We start from the raw sequence: 17,239 nt of genomic DNA on the forward strand, positions 1-17,239 counted from the left end.
GTAAAAGTGACGTGATGTAAAGCAGCTCCTTCATAGTGATAATCTTTAAAATGTGATATTTGTGTTATTTTTGGTTATCAATAAAGACTTTTTATACCTGAATTAAACCAATCATTTTACAGCTTGATTATTTATAAATATTTAACAAAAATCATAGTCAAAAACTTGTTAAAAAAAGGAAAAACTAGTTGTTTTTCTATTTTTTGGCTTCTTATAAAATGAAAACTCAGGGAAAAGAACACTATTTTCCCAGTTTTCAACTTTTATTTTTTTTCACGTATAAAAGAAGCCTTTTCTTCTTTTTTATTGTTGCTGGAAAATAAACTTAAAAAGAGAAAACAATGGAAAAATGTGTTTCCCAATTTAGATTTTTTTATAAAAAAGAAGGAAAAACAAGTTGTTTTTTTGGCTTCTGGAAAAAAATGAAAAAAGAAAAAAAAACCTCACAATTTTTCCATTTTTAGCTTTTTAATTTTTTCCCCAAGTATAAACTGAGCCATTTTCTCTTTTTTTTTGTTTCTGGGGAAAAAAAAGGAAAAACATGCTGTTTCCAAATTTTTCACTTCTGAGAAAAAATAAAAAGATTAAAAAAGGGAAAAAATAGTTGTTTTCTATTCTTTTGGCTTCTGATAAAATTGAAAACCAGGAAAAAAACATTATTTTCCCATTTTTCGCCTTTTGTTTTTTAAGTATAAAATGAGCCTTTTTCTGTTTTAATTGTTTCTGGAAAAAAACACGTAAAAAATAGAAAAAAAATGGAAAACATGATTCCCAATTTATTTATTTTTTTATTTTTTTTAAAAAGGACAAACAAGTTGTTTTTCTATTTTTTGATTTCTGAATAAAAAACCCCACTATTTTCCCATTTTTCGCTTTTTATTTTCTTAAGTATAAAATGAGCCATTTTTTCTTTTCTTGTTTCTGGGGGAAAAAAAAGTGAAAAAACATGTAGTTTCCCAATTTTCTCACTTTTAAAAAACAAAATAAAAGGAAAAAAGAGTTGTTTTTCTATCGTTTGGCTTCTGAAAAAAATGAAAACATAGAAAAAACTATTTTCCCATTTTTTGCTTTTTTAAATATATATATTTTTTAAAGTTCTGAGGAAAGTAGTAGAAATACAAAATAATGGCCACATTGGATGTATAGCAACATTGTGCACAACGAAGGCCTTGTTAGGGCTCTTGCAATCCTAAATCAAGGTTTATTTTAGACAGCAATGTAGCACTTTCTTTTTTCATGTAGGCTCAGCTTTTCTTAGACACAAGTAATGTTGAGATAAAGGTTGAGGAGCACTGTTTCATAGCAATGTTCTTCCATGACACGATAAGAAATTTTCTCTCCACTTGTTTCTTACAATATGCCTGTGCAATTGCATTGCAATCACAATGTTGACTCTCAAAACTCTATATTTCACACCTAAATAATAATTGAGATATACAGTACAACAAAGTCACAAATATCTTCCAAATACTGCGTCTATAAATTTATAAAAGTAAGAAAAAATTACTTCTAGATACTTTTAAATTTAATGTGAGACACTCAGTAGTGCTATTGTACATCTTGAAATTTCTTAAATCCGAATCTCGTCAGGAGTTTTAATGTGGTGATGAAACTGGCTGAAATTAATACTGATGGGTTTTTTTTAGCTAAAAAAAAAACAGACAAGATAATCCCAGAGATCACTGATTATTTTTTAGTTCTTTTTTAATGTCTGCTGCAGAGTACAAGTCATATTAGGTGATTATTAGCACATCCTTTTTTTTTCAATTTCTTCCACGCCATGATCCATTAAGTCGCAGTTTAGAGTAAGGATGAGATTTTTAAGACAATACTTACACATGTGAAAAACAGAATCATCCCACTATGTCAACAGGAGTCGCCAAATCCAACGCATCCCAAAAGTTCCTCACAGGAACTTTAAGTCAGTTTTATGTGAAATGTTTGTGTCCAGTGGTGTCCAAACCTCCTCTCATCCTGCTGCTGTTGTCTTCACACTGGCGCCTGCTGGCGTCCTCACAGAGCCGACCTTATGGCCGAACGCAGCACAGACAGGAAGTGCTCTCTTTCTTCTGCTCTCTCTGTAGAACAAACCCACGAGCGACGTGGACCGTCTAGGACGAAGGAGTGACTCACATCTGCAGAGAAACATGAGCGATCCAGTAACTTTCAGACCAAGTCAACGACATTCATGATTATAAACTCAAATAACTGATAATGTATACAGAAACTCACAGCGTGAATGCATGGTCTCTCTGACCGCCAGGCTGGATAGAGCTACAGAGGCCAGGAAAGTGTGGGTGCTCTGATGTGACAGCATGAATGGCGTGTGATGGACGTTTCGGCGCGTCAGGACAAGCGCATCGTTGAAGAGGAAGAGGCCGACATCAGAGACATGCTCATAAGTCCTGATCATACGAGCAGACAGAATAAACACAATGACTTTGTTCAGTCAAACCATTAATGGAAACATTAGTATGTGATAGCCACATTGCTATTTTAGTAACGTGTTTACCGTTGGAATTCTGAATCTCCCACCATCACAACAACTACACTGTCTTCCAAACTACTCCATCCATAAGGACCATTACACTGGATGGCCCAGATGGATGGAGTTCTGGATGGTTGCCACCATATCCCAGCAAGGCTGCAACGTCACAGAGGAAGTGGTGGAGTGATGTTTTGGGCTGGAATCATACATGATGAGGGTGTCTAGTGTTTAAAAGGACAAAACACCCTATGACTCAAAGGTACACTACTGATGATGTGTCCCAAACTTACATCCATCCATATCTGAGATGCACCCCAAATGACACTCTTAACATCAAGGAAACCCTCAGTTAAGTGCATACCACCTTACTGGCACAACGGGCAGTTTAACACCTCATCCCGTGTTTCATGATTCATTCATAGGAAGTGAGTTGGTAGGCTCCTTTAAGGTGCCTGAAGGTGTCAAAATGACCTTGACAAAATGTGCAGAGCTCCTAACTGCCCATTTCCTGACATGGTACAAAAAGAAGAACTGTGACATTTTCATTTTCCCTATGGGAACCTGTGGATCATCCTTAGAATGAAGCTCTATGAGGGTGGATGGCAGTTAAGCTCAAAACAGCAGCTCTGGAAGGCAATTCTGGCATCCTCAAAGAAAATTCAGGCAGAAACTAAACATGGACTCACAAGTTAATGGATGAGAGAGTTGTTAAGGTGGTATCGAAGAAGGGCTCCTATTTTAATAAGGAACTGGATCTGTAAAGATGTTTTTGATTTCATAAAAATTACAGATTTCTGTTTTCAGTCACTGCATTTTAAGTTAATTTGCCAAAAAATGCCATTGTCATCATTGGTAACTTTTCAAACAAATCCAGATTATAATAGAATTGTTGAAGAATGAAAAGTCCTATTGACTGCCAATTATATACACTATTTAGGAAAAAAATTAACACACACTTGGAACACAGTGTATACCTTGTCTGTTATCAAAAAGAAGCGCTGAGCCTTGAATATCTCACCAGGAGCAGTTTTCAATCACTGTGGTTTTTACCTGAGAGAGTCTGGAATCTGTTCATCAGGACTCCTGAGCAAAGTGGCTTCCTGAGTTGTTATCAGCTGCCTGTTTCCTTCACTGAGGTTCTACATACACAGAAAAATCACAATAGTTATAGGAGTTAAACTGCAGTGGTTCTTGGTATTTAAGAGTGTTTTTAAGTTGAGAGAAGAAGCTCTGTTTTTACCGGACAGCCCTGGATCATCTGCTGTGTCTCCTCCAACAGCCTGTCTCTCTCTGAGTTTTGCTTCAGCTAAAAAAAAAAAAAAAAAAAAAAAAGGACATCCAAACTTTAATTACATTATATACAAACTCAACGCAGTTAACGCTTCAGTATTTAAAGTACAGCTTCAGTGCTACCTTCTGGATGAATTCTCTGAATCGCAGCATGGAGTCGAGGGCGAAGGGGAGGTGTGTGTGGTCAGGATGTCCCGGCGGTGTGTGCACGGAGAGAGCTTGAAGGAGAGTCACGTACTCCTGTATTCTCCAAACAGGACACAACAGAAGCTCCTGCAGGCTAGGTTACAATCAGGATTGGTTAAGTAATGAACTAATGACTTCTAGTTCAACTGCAGCAGAAAATACACAAAACAAAGTAAATATTTAACTGTTTCCTGTGCATTTGCATGTATTTTAAACATCCCAAGATTGGATATTGGAAATTAGCCCAGGCTGTACATGTTGCAGTGTGTGGAAGCAAGTGTTTTTGCTTGTGCTGATACCTCAGCATGTGTGTGGCAAGAGTTCTGTCTGCTCTTTTCAGGAACGCCCGAAACGGAGGCTTGGTCTCCCTGCACTGACACAAAAACACATTTTTCACCTACATGAATATATAGCATACTTTTCTGCAATAAAGATGGCTTTTGATTAAACTCCAACAAGAAAAAACTACAATTAAGATGTAAAATTGAAAAAAAAATGAAGCTTTAGGTGACTCAGTCATTGGCTCTACCTTGTCGATTGTGCGGAGGGCAGTTGTGTAGTTGTTGAGGTAGTTGGTGTAGACTCTCAGCTTCGAGCAGAGTTTTACCAAAACGTCTCCAACACACTTCTCTGCTCCCCACTGCAGAAGCCTGGCTTCTAAATCAGCCTGAAACTCCCTGAAACAAATAAAACAACATATCATCAGGTTTTCTACACATATAGAAAACAAGACAAAGATACTTGGAAGTTTGTGTGTACTTGTTTAGCTCTAGTATTTGTGCGACAGGGCTGAGGATTATGTGGATGTCGGCGAAGCTGAGAATGGCTCTGTTGGAGTTGAGAGCTGCTGTCAGAGGATCCTTGTACACCTTTTGTTCAAAGGAAGAACAGATTTTTTTAAATTTCTCTGAATTCAGATAGTTTTCTTCTTTGCATGGATATTAAAGTAAACTTCTTCTTCACTAGAATCAAATCAAAATGGTGAAAAAAACAGGCCAAGCTGCTGCAGAAGTTTGATTCACTTCTAAAACAAAACAAATAAAAAGTTATGTCTCCTTAGTTTGCTAAATTGGCCAAATATGTATGCATTATCAGAGGGTTTCAGCATCTAAAACAGTCAAACACCATGTTTGCGTGTTAAAAGCTCTGGTTTGGGATTGTCATCAGGTAAGAATTGATCATTCCTGTTACGGTAAACCTTTGTTTTACATAAGAATAACTGAGGTCGAAAAGGGGTGGATGCACACAAATCAATTCCTTGAGTAATAATCAGTAATAATCAAGTTCCAATATACAGAAAGTACCTTCAACACTGCACCTAGTCTCCCCAAATAAACACCCTCGCTGTGGTGCAGCTCTCTGGCAACTGCACCTCTCCAATCTACAGCCATCTGAAGAGAGAAAGAAGAAAATGAGCAAGCAGTGTTGTTGAGTCCTCTTGCCATTATTTGCAGCCCATGTACTGTTGCCAGTCTGCGTAACCAACCCAGATAAAACACTTTAAATAAGTTTTTATCTGTGGTAAAAGTGGTAGCTATCTGTATCACATGGCTGTGAGATTATATTATATTATACTGTATATCAAGCATTTCTCTGACAACTGTGATTTGTTATTAAGTAATTTAGGCTAAAGGAGTGGCAGCGAGACCTACTGAATGTGCTGGAGTCAGGAGGTTTATGCCTGAGAGAGTGCACCATAAAGTGAGGACAGGTTCATATCCCACCAACCTCTGGTTGCTCAGGAATAGAAAAGAGGCCACCCTGTGAGCTCCAGTTGTCCTCTTCTCTCTCCGTCTCCTCACTCCATTTCTTTAGAAAGAAGGCAAGAAACTCCACAGGTCTGGGCTAAAAACAAAGAGACCGTGAGCAACTTTATTGCTTTTATTTGCTGGATATGTGCTGACAAACTTCTTCTCACAGTGATCCCACCTCTCGCTGTCTTGTGATTGCAGCGAGCCCCTCAGTCAGAGCCTCCTTCACTTCCTTGGACACACATCGCTCCTCCAGGCAGATCTCCTCCCACACAAAACGACCTATAAACACATCATCAGACTCTTTAGGAAGTTTACACGACACTCAGTATGCAGGCTGCTGTTTCAACCTGCCACTGGCTAAGTCTGCATGCGTGGAGCCTACCCAGAGCGCGGCCCCTGGCCTGCAGGCTGGCCTGCTGTAGATGTGGTCCCAGGTGGTTCCTTAGGTCACCCAGAGCCTCCTCCATCCACTGAGCCTGTCTGCACCAGCTCTGCAGGACACTCTCATGTACATAGTGCAGAGCAGGGGTGTTTGAATGCTGGTTGCAGAGTCCGGTGCTTATGCTGCCATCAGACCACTCACTCAAGACTCGGGGGGAAAAAAGGACAATTTTTAAAACTTTACTTGATGGTTCAGCCTGCTTTTGCACTTTGTAGTATGTCCTTAAGAAATCAAAGGTTGAAAGCCTTCAAAAAACGGTTAAATCTAAATACATATCCATGATATTCTCCCTCCTCTCCTCTCCTATTTTCCCTCTGTTGGTTTGTTTGATTCTCTTGGTGATATTCAATAATAAGACCATAAACTGTGGCAGTTCTGAGACCATAGAAATGCACCTTTCAGTTGAGTCAGGCATGTGTGAATGTGTGGCTTACTATTCTGAAAGCTTCCAGTCCCAAAACCCATTGGTGCTTTCACCTCCTGACCGGTTAAAGTAGAGAGATTCTGCATGAGGGCCAATCCTGACGCTGAGGAGAGAGAGGAAGATGTCAAAACAGGCAAAAAAAATTCTGAAAACACATGTAAGAGAAGAGTTTTTGCATCTCTGTCAACTCACCTGATGCAGCCAGTGGAGAGAAGATATCAATCCCTCCTCCGTCCTCTGGTGGTGCAACCCAGCCAGACAGTTTTTCCCAGAATTCTCTGTGGTCAGGGGTGAGAAGTGTCCTCTCTGAAAGGCTACAGCCTGGTATACAAGAGGTTTGACAGTATATTTGCAGAAGTTGAAGTTTACTGAAATCCTCCACCCTTTTAATAAAAAAGGGGAAATTTGTTTTAAATAGAATTTTGTTTTTGTTATTTCATTAGTAGTTAAAAGACTGTTGATTGTGGGCATACTAGACAAACTATCTATACTATTAAAAATGAGCCATGTACTGTAATAGCTTCAGCAGATGTATTCCTGTATTCTGAGAGATACAGTAAACTTAGGACAGCATTTCCAATCATGCAGATACAAAGTATTATTCATTCCCACCATGAAGCAGATTGATTTCCTCCGTTACTCCAGGAGCTAGCAGGCCCAGCCTCTGAACTCTCTGCCCAGAAACAGCCCTCTCAGCCTGGGTTAACAGAGCAGAGAGAGTCCCTCTGTGGTCGTACAGAACCACGATCACTCCAGCCTTCGCACCGCTCAGCAGCAGCTAAATGGAGCGTAGTGAGAGATATTAAAGTTCATTGTCCCACTGTGATATTTCCCTTTTACAGCAACAGTATTGTGTTTTACCCCCTACTGGCTTGTCAGAAATATACGGCGATTTAAAGCTTTATGTTACCTCGTAGGCTGGGATTCTGCTGGACATCAGCAGTAGCAGAGGGGGGACAGGGTGGTGGATGTGGGGGGCTGCTTGTGGGAGTGCAGGTCTAAAGGTGAAGGAGGATAAAGTTCCACTGGCTTTGCTCACTCTTGTGCTGACGCAAGACAAAAAAGCCAGAACTGAATGAGAAAGATGATGCAATAGACATTCATATTTTATTACAAGTGGGGGCTCACCTGCTTGCACTGGAGGCTGGTGCTCTCTCCAGGCTTGGAAACGCAGACATATGATGTCCATCGTCCAGGCTGAGACTGAGTCTGGGAGACCCAACAGTTCCTTGACGCCAGGGAAGGGAGGGCCAAGAGCTAGAAAGACCAATTCTTGACCTACATGTCTGGTTTCTTCCACCTTTGGCTCCATCGAGCTTTGTGTTGCTGCCCCAAGCTCTCCTCGTTCGTATAGATTCTCCTGCAAAAGTCAAGGATTTTGGTATGAAACGTCACAAGAGGACGCTACACCTAGACCAAATTGATATCTATCAGTAGGTGGTGCTACTTCCTCTTACTCTTCTCCTCCTGCAGTTTGTCCCTGATCATCTGCCTGATTCTCCTCTCCTTGTTCCTCTCTTCCTCCTCCTCTGTCACCCCTGTGCTTTGTTGGTTGAGCGTCCCATACTGCTCAGCTGCCTCTCGAGGAGTTAGCCAGTCCAGAGAGGAGACACAGGAGACGTAGTGGCTCTTCCATGCTCCGTATTCCCTGTCTGAAGGAGTGTAGGGTAGGAACCAGCCTCTTCGGATGCAGCGGTCGGCCCAGAGACAGTCCTATGTCAAGAAAGACAAAAGAGAAAGCAGAACAAAACCTTTAAACCTTTCAAATCATCTAGCGTTTAGATTGAAAATGCTTCTTTGTACCTGTTCAGCAAGGACCCTCCAGTGCCAGCTGACTTGTGCGGCTGAGCAGAGGTCACGAGGGGACAGGAAAGACATCACATACAGAGACAGGAAGCGTGGCAACACCACGGTGAAGTCCACTTGAGTCACAGGAACAGACTCAATCAGCAAATCCCGACAATACCTGCCCAAATGTCAGATATTTGCATTTTTAGCCTGCTAGTCTGACTTTCAAGAACAGACAATACAAGGCAACAATGTCTGCATAAATTTCATTATTATGAGGAGAAAAGTAGACAATTAAAGGGGTAGACAAGGCCCTTACTTGAGCTGTGATTTGCTGCAGCGGTCTAGCAGCGAGTACAGGAGTTGTTTCCGCTGTCTGTCAGTCCACAGATCAAACCAGTGCAGTACAAGGTTCATCCTCTCCTCAAACAACTGGAAAAAGACGCCAAAGTAGTAGTTTTGGTCACATTTTAGAGGAGCCATAGGCCGAATTTGAACCGTTGAGGACAACGGCTTTTGGAGCGCGAGACCATAACCGTCATGGCGCCCAGCACCTGTTTTTAATGACTGTGAAGTTGAAAAATTACACTTAAGAGGTAAAATTAACTTGCTACACCGAGAAACATCAAATATGGTGTCGTAAAACGCATAAAAATATAAAAGTAGCTTTTAAGACGACATTTGTCAAATGTACCTTTCATGCTCCATAAGCTAATTTTCTATGCTGTCTTCTTCGGTGGTTTCGGGGTGGGTTGTATCAATGGATGAAGCAGTACCACTCAATGCTGGATTACAAGCATATATCTAGTCTTCTTACCTCTTTAATTGAATCATTAGTGGGTAAGTTGTATAAAAAATATACATAAATGTCTATTTTAAAGTCACTTATTCATATTATCGCTTAAAACAGAGCTGTTTAGCGAATTGTTTGAAACTTTAGTGTGGTATATGTGGAGGCATTGTACAAACGAGACAGTACCGCCATCTAGCGGTTGATTGAAAAACTGCAATGGCGCCTAAAGTTAGTTTCTTGTTTTAGACATGTTGTTCGTCTTGTTTTTCCTGACCTGAAAGTTGCTGCTCTTGTTGTTCAAGGGGGTCCAGGAGCTGAAGAGGGTCTCAGCACGCTGTTTTAGAACCTGCTGCGGCTCATAGTCCGTCCCGCTGAGCTGCCACCGCTTCACCGAGTGAGGGGTCGACTTCAGGCTCGTCTCCATAATCCCACGTTGATACTCCTCAAGAAAAGTCGTCCATTCCTGTTTAAAATCCCTCTGACGGTCAGATGAAGATTGCTGCTGTGCTCCCTACTCTGTCTCCCTAGAGACGCATCAACAAAGGATGTGCACATTCCTTCACACAGCTCATGAATAAGTTACAGCATGGACTGAAGGGTTGTCAGCAAACAGGTCAATAATACTGACAAGTTATGTTAAAGTAAGAGGATTAATGGAGAAATGTGTAACTTCAATATATTAGAATGACCTGTAAAAATTCCCAAAAAACTCAGAAATCTGACTTTTTAAGATGTACACAAAAAACCCACATAATATTAAAGTATCTTCTAGTAGGATTATCCAATAAGCCCACAATCATCAACATAAAAGGCCAAAAAAAAAAAACGTGTATATGCATTAAAATCCTCAGAAATGATGCAGCCGACAATGGGTTAACTTGTGATGCAAAAACAAAAAATTACGTAACAGAAAGACAGGTCATGAAGAGGATTAGCGAGTTCATTCTGGTTGAAATTGCGGCTTTTCCAGCATAATTCCCCCACTCTCTGACCTTTCATTTGAGCCCTTTTAGCAAATATTGAAAAACAAAGAAACCACAGCCAGGGAATTCAGACAACACATTTATTAAGTCAATAAAAATAAAACCACCAAACAGCTAAAACACTTTAAAACACACCCTCCAAAAAACAGTTATAATAAGAAGTGATAAAATACAGTAGGATTTACAATCAAAGCAGCATCATTGGATGATTATATATTATCTTTAAAAACACAATCTGAACCCTAAAATCAACATGATCTATGTAAATTGGTTAAAGATTAAGAACCGATAAGGCAAAAATGATTAAATCAAAAAATTAAGGCATGTTTGTGATGTCAACATTTGGATTCTTCGCCCTCCAGCATCAATCCAACGCAGCCGTGATAATGTGCAGTGCATGAAAATGTGCAAAAAGATTCAACACTGAGCGACGTGTTGGAGGTGATAGTAGGCCTCTCACATGGGCCAGGACAAACATACACAAAGGTTATGAACAGGGTTTCATACAGCGCAGAATCTATGCTTTAAATGATTGTTTTTAGCCAATTATATTGTAAATTAATTTTACAAGGAGATATTGTGTTAAGTTTTTAGTGTCTCAAAGACAAAATACAAGTTTGTTTAAGCTCTACTCTGACACTGTATCTTTACTTTTATCATTTTAGCTCCAAGTCTTTAGTTTGTAAGGTTACAGACATTGATCGACTTTGACATTAGATGCAACAAAGTGCAAAGAAGGAGCTTAAATACATGTGTAACTTTGGTTAGCCATACACTGCAGTTTGGAAATTAAAGTTAAAACAAGCAATTCCAGACATGAAACACCACAGATCATATATTGCCTTCTCTCTGATTCTAATATAAATGAGAATGTCTGGTTTTTCACATTTATTTAAAGCTATTCCTATTTAAAATTAACCACTGCATTTAGCACTTGCCACTAAAATAATACTTTCAGTGCATACCTGTTTGGGACATCTTACAATAAATCCCTCCACCTGCAAGTGCAGGAAACGCTGGTGAAGTCACAGGCTTTTCTGCCTCAATACTTAAGAGATACATTGCTTCAAGCCCCCCTTATTCACTGCAGCTCCTCCAGGTGGCGTAAAGAAAACATTCAGGTGAGATGGAGTGGAGAAGAGGAAAGAAATTCACATGCTGGCAGTCCTCGGGATGTCCTGGGAGTCGGCGAGGTTTAGTTTCTGACTGGTAAAGTAGGACGGTTAAGGAGAGCGAGAAGAGTGCTGGAAGGACAGGCAACACTGAGGAAAGTGGTGTCCCATATAAACTGGGATGCAGGGATTTGCAAGCCCTTTTCAACTTATAGTCAACTGAAAACAGCAAAAAGTCAAGAAATTTAATGCTCAAACTGATAATCTCTACAGTTTTTGGCAACATAGACATTCTGAATTTAATGCACACAATGTGTTCCAAATTAGTTGGGACAGAAGCATTTTTACCACGGTGTTGTATAGCTTTTTGTTCAGACAAACCTCTCTGGGAGTCTGGGGGCTGAAGACACTAACTGTTGAATTGAACTGTACTGCATGGAGACCAGTCCAGTGCCTTCACTCTTTTACTGTGAAGCCAAGCTGTTGTAACTTGTGCAAAACCAGCCTAACATTGTTGTATCTAAATAAGAAGGGACATGCCTGAAAAGACTTCCTCTAGATCAGTGGTTCTCAATCTTGGGGTTGGGACCCCCCTGGAGGACGTGAGACACTGAAAGGAGGTCTCCAGTTGCCCTAAAAAAAGTAAGACCCATTATTGCAACTATTCACCCCTTTTTACCCGTTTTAACAACATTTCACCATTTGATATGCCCATTTTTGCTAGTTTAACCAATTTCTGCGAATATCTACCTATTTTTTTCTTTCTCAGTTAACCCTTTTTGGCCAGTTTATATCAATTTTTTATCCCATTTCACCACATTTCCACCCATTTTTGCCAATTTAAAGACATTCCAGCCACTTTTTAACTCTCTTTTACTACTATTTATGCCCATTTTGCCACTATAACAGATTTTTGCCATTTTTATTTGCTTTTTTTCACTTTTAACCAATTTCCACACCTTTTCACAATTTTTTGCCATTTAAACAATTTTAATTATTTTTTTTTTTACAAAGGGGATTTACATTTTTTGAGAAAGCTATTTACTACACAAATGATTAAAAAAGATATTTGTTTCTTTGATAGGAGTGGTTATTTTTTAATGTGAAATATAAAATATGGATATCACAGCTTAACTTTACCATGGACCATGGTTGTGCTGACCTCCATGAGCCCCCAGTTTGGCTGGGCACTAGAAAGCTCTCCCCTTTATCCCCCCTTTATGGACAGCCTTGTCTCCATATGACTATTCTTGAATGTGCATGGCTGTGTTCACCAACCTTCAGGTACAGTGTTTAATGTAATGTTTTTAACATGCAGGCATCTGACATCAGAATATATGTATATCTGCAAAAACATGTAGCACTTTGAACATTGGATATTTAGTCTTTTTGCTGTATTAAATTGAGGTTGAAAAGGATTACAGATCACTGTGCCAACTTTTTTGGCTTTGGAGTAAGTAGTTGTACTTTACATCCTTTGGAAAAAGGTCCAGGCTTCTACATTTTTGAAAGGATACATAGACGAACTCAGCTCCTCAAGCTGAAAAAAAAAAGCATTTTGATCACATTATAAATCACAGCTTAAATTAAGGTAGGGCTTTTCCTGTTAAACATGTAGCTGAGACTAATAGTTTTCAACTTGTACAGAGAATTAGCAGATCAATGAACAGATTAAACCAGGACATCACAACAAAATAGGATTGAAACAGATATGTGGATGTGTAGAAGCATTAGCAAAACTGTGGATCAGTGTAATAATAAACCATAAACTAAAAACAAGTCAATGCAGGAAAAGGTCAGAATTATTATGATTTAATGACTGCAATCTTACATTAAGAAGTAATTTGTCCATGTTGGTGTCACAGGCCATCTTCCTCTGGTCCTCCGGCATTGTGTCCACCTCACTGTAAAGGTCAAAGTGCAATCGAGCCAACTTCTCCTGCATCTCTCTCACATGCTCCATCTGGCCAATGGAGCACTCATTACCTGGCAGAAAGTAAGCAAACATGATCAGGTGTCAGCTGATTTAACTGTCGGACAGAGCGCTCAACTTTTCAAATGAATTAGTACATTATCTTTATGCGCTCATCCAGATCTATGGGATTATTCTCTGGTTGTGTGAAGTTGCACAAGCTTGTTTTCAGCTTTCTGAGACAACGTGACATCCCCTTTCAGCTTTGTTTTATTACATGTGACAGATTGTGGACTCATCATTGTGATCATCTTAAGGCCAGCATAGAAAGTAACACAGTATTCTGTTATTAACACCCAGGGTTCTCAAACTTTTCCGCCTGTGCCCCCAAAATAAAGGTGCCAGAGACACGGACCCCCACTGTACCTGAAGGTGGTTGAACACAGCCATGCACATTCAAGAACAGCCATATGCAGACAAGGCCGTCCATAAAGGGGGATGAAGGGGAGAGCTTTCTAGTGCCCAGCCAAACTGGGGGCCCATGGAGGTCAGCAAAACCATGATCCATTGTAAAGTTAAGCTGTGATATCCATATTTCATATTTAAAATATTTTTAGATATGCTACAATGGGTTAATAATGGGAAAAAATGGTGGAAAAGGTGGTGAAATTGGATTTTAAAAGTAGCAGAAATGGTTTAGAAGTGGCAAAACTTAGATAAAAATGGCAAAGAATGAGTTAAAGTGGCAAAAATGGGCATAGATAGTGGTAAAAAGGAGTAAGAATGTGGCTAAAATTGCATTATTTTGGCAAAAATGGGTTAACTGAGAACGAAAAAATAGGCAGATACTGGCAGAAATTAGTTAAACTAGCAAAAATGGGCATATCAAATGGTAAAATGGGGTTAAAATGGGAAAAATTGAGTACATAAAGTGGTTAAAAGGGGTTAGTCGTAGCAATGATAGGTCAACAGAGACAACATTAAGCTTAAGTGTCAACAATTGATTTAGAAGAGGCAAAAACAGGCAGAAAAAAGGGGTGGAAAGAGTTTAAAACTGACAAAAGAGATGCTAAAAGGTAAAAATGTGTTAAAATTGGTGGAAAAAATAATGAAATGCGGTAACAATTTTGACAAAATTGGTGTAAAGTTGCAACAGTATATTTAAAAAATGTTCTGTGATTTTAGGGCAACTGGTGACCCCCCCTCAGTATCTCGCGACCCCAAAGTTGAGAACCACTGATGTACATGACACTGCGAAACTCCCTCACCCCTAGAAACAACCTACAGTAGCTCCCTCCTCACCTGGGTACTCTGTTTACAAACAACTCAAGCCATGCAAACAGATCTTAATAATGGATCACTTTGAAAATACCAAGATTTAGGACTGAAAGGGGAAAGTCGGCTTTATTGTTACTGCACCCATTGTGTGGGATAATCCTCAAATGACAGCTAAGCTGCCCCTACTGTTTCATAAGGCACGTGTTTATTCTGTTTAAACTTGTTTTTATGTTGTTCTTGTTTTGCTGCAGGGTACCCCTCTTAAAGAGACATTGATTTTAGTGAGTCTCCCTGCTAAAGTGAAGGATAATAATTACAAACAAAAGGGCAAACTTACCAAATGCTTGTAGTTTCCCTGAGTGGAAGTCATTTAGGAGGCTGAGCAGACCATTCTCCATCTCCTGTACATCTGAAACATCAGTCAGAAAAGAGTGCTGGATGGCTGGAGCTGCCTGACCCTGGTTCTGATTAGCTTTAGCACCCAAGCCTTGATGATTCCTGGGTTTATCTTTACTCGTTCCCCTGGGAACAAACAGAAAGCACACAAAATAGTCATAAATGTATTATGTCATCTTCATACGATCCACTCTGACCACTATAACTGATTTTTTGTGTCTGCTACTCATAACTGTGTGGTTTCTACCTCCTACTCTTGTTCTTCTGGCTGGAATGAGTCCCCGTGTTGTGGCTGTAGCCGACGTGCCGTCCCCCGGAGGAAGTGCTCGTTTTCCGGCCAGAGCCACCAGTCGGAGCCGCAGAGTTGGTGGAGGACCTGGGGTTCTTTCTCTTTAGCTTCCGCTCCTCCATAGCTTCATGTTACGGTGCTTTCTTTTCCGCTTGACAAAGAGCAAACCCCACAACAAGCTGACGCCTGGCACCGCGGATAAAGGCTGTTACTCAACACCGAACGTTGAAGCTGAAAAAGCGCACTGACTGAAACGAGAGGAGTTCGTGACCGTTAGCTTACCAGTTAGCTCCTCTGCTAATCTCCAGACTCCACTGACAGTTTCCGTTTAAGTTTAAAAACACACATAGAAGCGAAAGCACATTCAGTCACAGCCACTGCCAGGCTAGTGTAATGTCGTCTGTTGCACTGGCAGATACTGTAAACGCCCAGCGCACTTGTTGAAACATTTAAAAATGCGTACGTACCTCCGAGGCTAGTTAGCTAGCTGTGTAAACTCTAAAAACTTCCTGTTTTGGTGGGACGCAACGGATCATACCGAGGCCGCATTCCAATTCCTTTCAGCATCACTTCTGCGTCGTGAACTCGACGAAAAAAATAATCTAATTGAGTATTAAAGTTACGAAAATACATGTATTAATTAAAGCACGGCATAAGATAACTTTTCTGATACAAAAAAAATCAACGTAGGCTTTTCAATGTATCTTAGGAAATAAGCATAGTGAACCATAGAGGTCCCTAAGTGGAACGAATTGGAACGCATCCCATCAAAGGCTCTAAAATAGATAAAAGAAAATAGATAAAAATATATCGCTAATAACACAAAATTGCTGGATTTTTTAAATTTACGATAATTTATATATTTTTAACGTCTTCCTAATTCAAAACATAAAAATCGAACAACGTTCTGAGTGATAAATACTTAAAAAATGACTGAATCCTGACAAACTGCCATTCATACGCCATTAAAAAACTCAAATCAGTACCTTCTAAGGCATGTTTGTTTACTTTTTGGTTAAAATGCACGTTTCCACTTGAAACACTTTATACAATTGCGGTAAACGGTATGTTTTGGGGGTTTTTTTTCAGAAAAAAAAATATTTGTGTTTTCTTGAATAAAATACTGCAAGGATCCTGAATTATCTTAGAAAGAAATTATTTCAAGTGTACATCAAACCTAAGTTTCAAAGGGCCTCCTGAAAATAATTTTGGCCAATTTTAAATAAGATTCATTCCAGATTAGTGTGATTGAGTTGTTGTTCTATAGAAAGACCACAAGAGGGCGATAAGTGAGCATCTAATAATAATGTACCTCTCTTACTCTGATTGATAAATTAAATACCCCATAAACACTCTGAAAGAGCTAACTTGTTCAGTTTAATTAACAGCGTGTGCTTTCATAACCAAAAACTATGATCAAAATGCTGATTGACTTCCACTTCATTCAAGCTTTAACTAGTGTACACCAAATAATTTTCACTGAATAAGCATTAAAGTCTGATTGTTTTAAGGCCTTCATGTGGCATTTTCCCAGTCACAGCTGCATAAATAGCTGATTTATTCACTTTTAATCAAAGTAAAGAAAGACTCTCTTTTATGTCTAATGTGTTTAAGTGGACTGCTGGTTCTTGTCAATACAGATAAAGCACTGGAAAATATCTTTAATTAGTTCTGTTTGTAACTAATGCTATGACTTTGTGAAGAGGCAAATGCCAGTTTATTTTGTCAATAAACTAAATGAATGTTCCTGACAACACCGTCTTGTCTTAAAAAAGCAGAGTTAAAAAAGGAGACTTACAAGAAACAACCGTTAAAGGTGCTTCTTCAAAGTTATTCCTGAAGTGTAAATTCATTATTGTCCAATGCAGTGGATTCTCCTCAGTAAGTTCCATACCTGCTTTTTGATGCATTGACGATGAAGTCTTCTTAAGTTTGTGATTTTTATGATTTTTTTTGTTATTATTTGATCATGTTTGAGAAAAAAATCTATCAAACAAATCGTTGTGTCATCAGCAAATCAAACTACAATTCAATGGTGAGAAACTTTATCTTTCGTGTACAGTGGGGATAGATTTGGGCTTAATACAGATCCTTACAGGACACC

At 39.4% G+C, this 17,239-nt stretch overlaps 2 protein-coding genes across 5 annotated transcripts; both read right to left on the reverse strand.

The window, feature by feature from the left end:
- Window positions 1-1,694: 1,694 nt before the first annotated feature.
- LOC121506017 (epithelial cell-transforming sequence 2 oncogene-like) lies at window positions 1,695-9,680 on the reverse strand. Of its 4 annotated transcripts, none has more exons than XM_041781492.1 (21): window positions 9,440-9,678; window positions 8,692-8,804; window positions 8,388-8,550; window positions 8,042-8,297; window positions 7,713-7,944; window positions 7,495-7,630; window positions 7,197-7,362; window positions 6,777-6,905; window positions 6,595-6,687; window positions 6,101-6,307; window positions 5,894-5,997; window positions 5,693-5,809; window positions 5,269-5,355; window positions 4,724-4,833; window positions 4,494-4,641; window positions 4,264-4,337; window positions 3,902-4,058; window positions 3,729-3,794; window positions 3,539-3,627; window positions 2,233-2,405; window positions 1,695-2,135 (listed from the first exon to the last, which is right to left on the reverse strand). In XM_041781492.1, exons 1-21 carry the CDS (start codon window positions 9,587-9,589, stop codon window positions 2,014-2,016), a joined length of 2,892 nt encoding a protein of 963 aa, XP_041637426.1. In that variant the 5' UTR covers window positions 9,590-9,678; the 3' UTR covers window positions 1,695-2,013. The 4 variants fall into 4 exon arrangements, 3 of the variants coding, with proteins under 3 accessions (XP_041637426.1, XP_041637427.1, XP_041637428.1); XM_041781493.1 differs by lacking the exon at window positions 9,440-9,678 and adding an exon at window positions 9,067-9,157; XM_041781494.1 differs by lacking the exons at window positions 1,695-2,135; window positions 2,233-2,405 and adding an exon at window positions 2,536-2,709 and having other exon boundaries at window positions 9,440-9,679.
- Window positions 9,681-10,214: 534 nt separating this feature from the next.
- Window positions 10,215-15,659, reverse strand: ccdc28a (coiled-coil domain containing 28A). The gene is made up of 6 exons (XM_041781898.1): window positions 15,603-15,659; window positions 15,094-15,383; window positions 14,788-14,972; window positions 13,092-13,246; window positions 12,778-12,800; window positions 10,215-11,354 (listed from the first exon to the last, which is right to left on the reverse strand). Exons 2-6 carry the CDS (start codon window positions 15,255-15,257, stop codon window positions 11,300-11,302), a joined length of 582 nt encoding a protein of 193 aa, XP_041637832.1. The 5' UTR covers window positions 15,258-15,383; window positions 15,603-15,659; the 3' UTR covers window positions 10,215-11,299.
- Window positions 15,660-17,239: the final 1,580 nt, after the last annotated feature.

Source organism: Cheilinus undulatus, linkage group 24 (assembly GCF_018320785.1).
Source record: "Cheilinus undulatus linkage group 24, ASM1832078v1, whole genome shotgun sequence".
Lineage (NCBI taxonomy): Eukaryota > Metazoa > Chordata > Actinopteri > Labriformes > Labridae > Cheilinus > Cheilinus undulatus.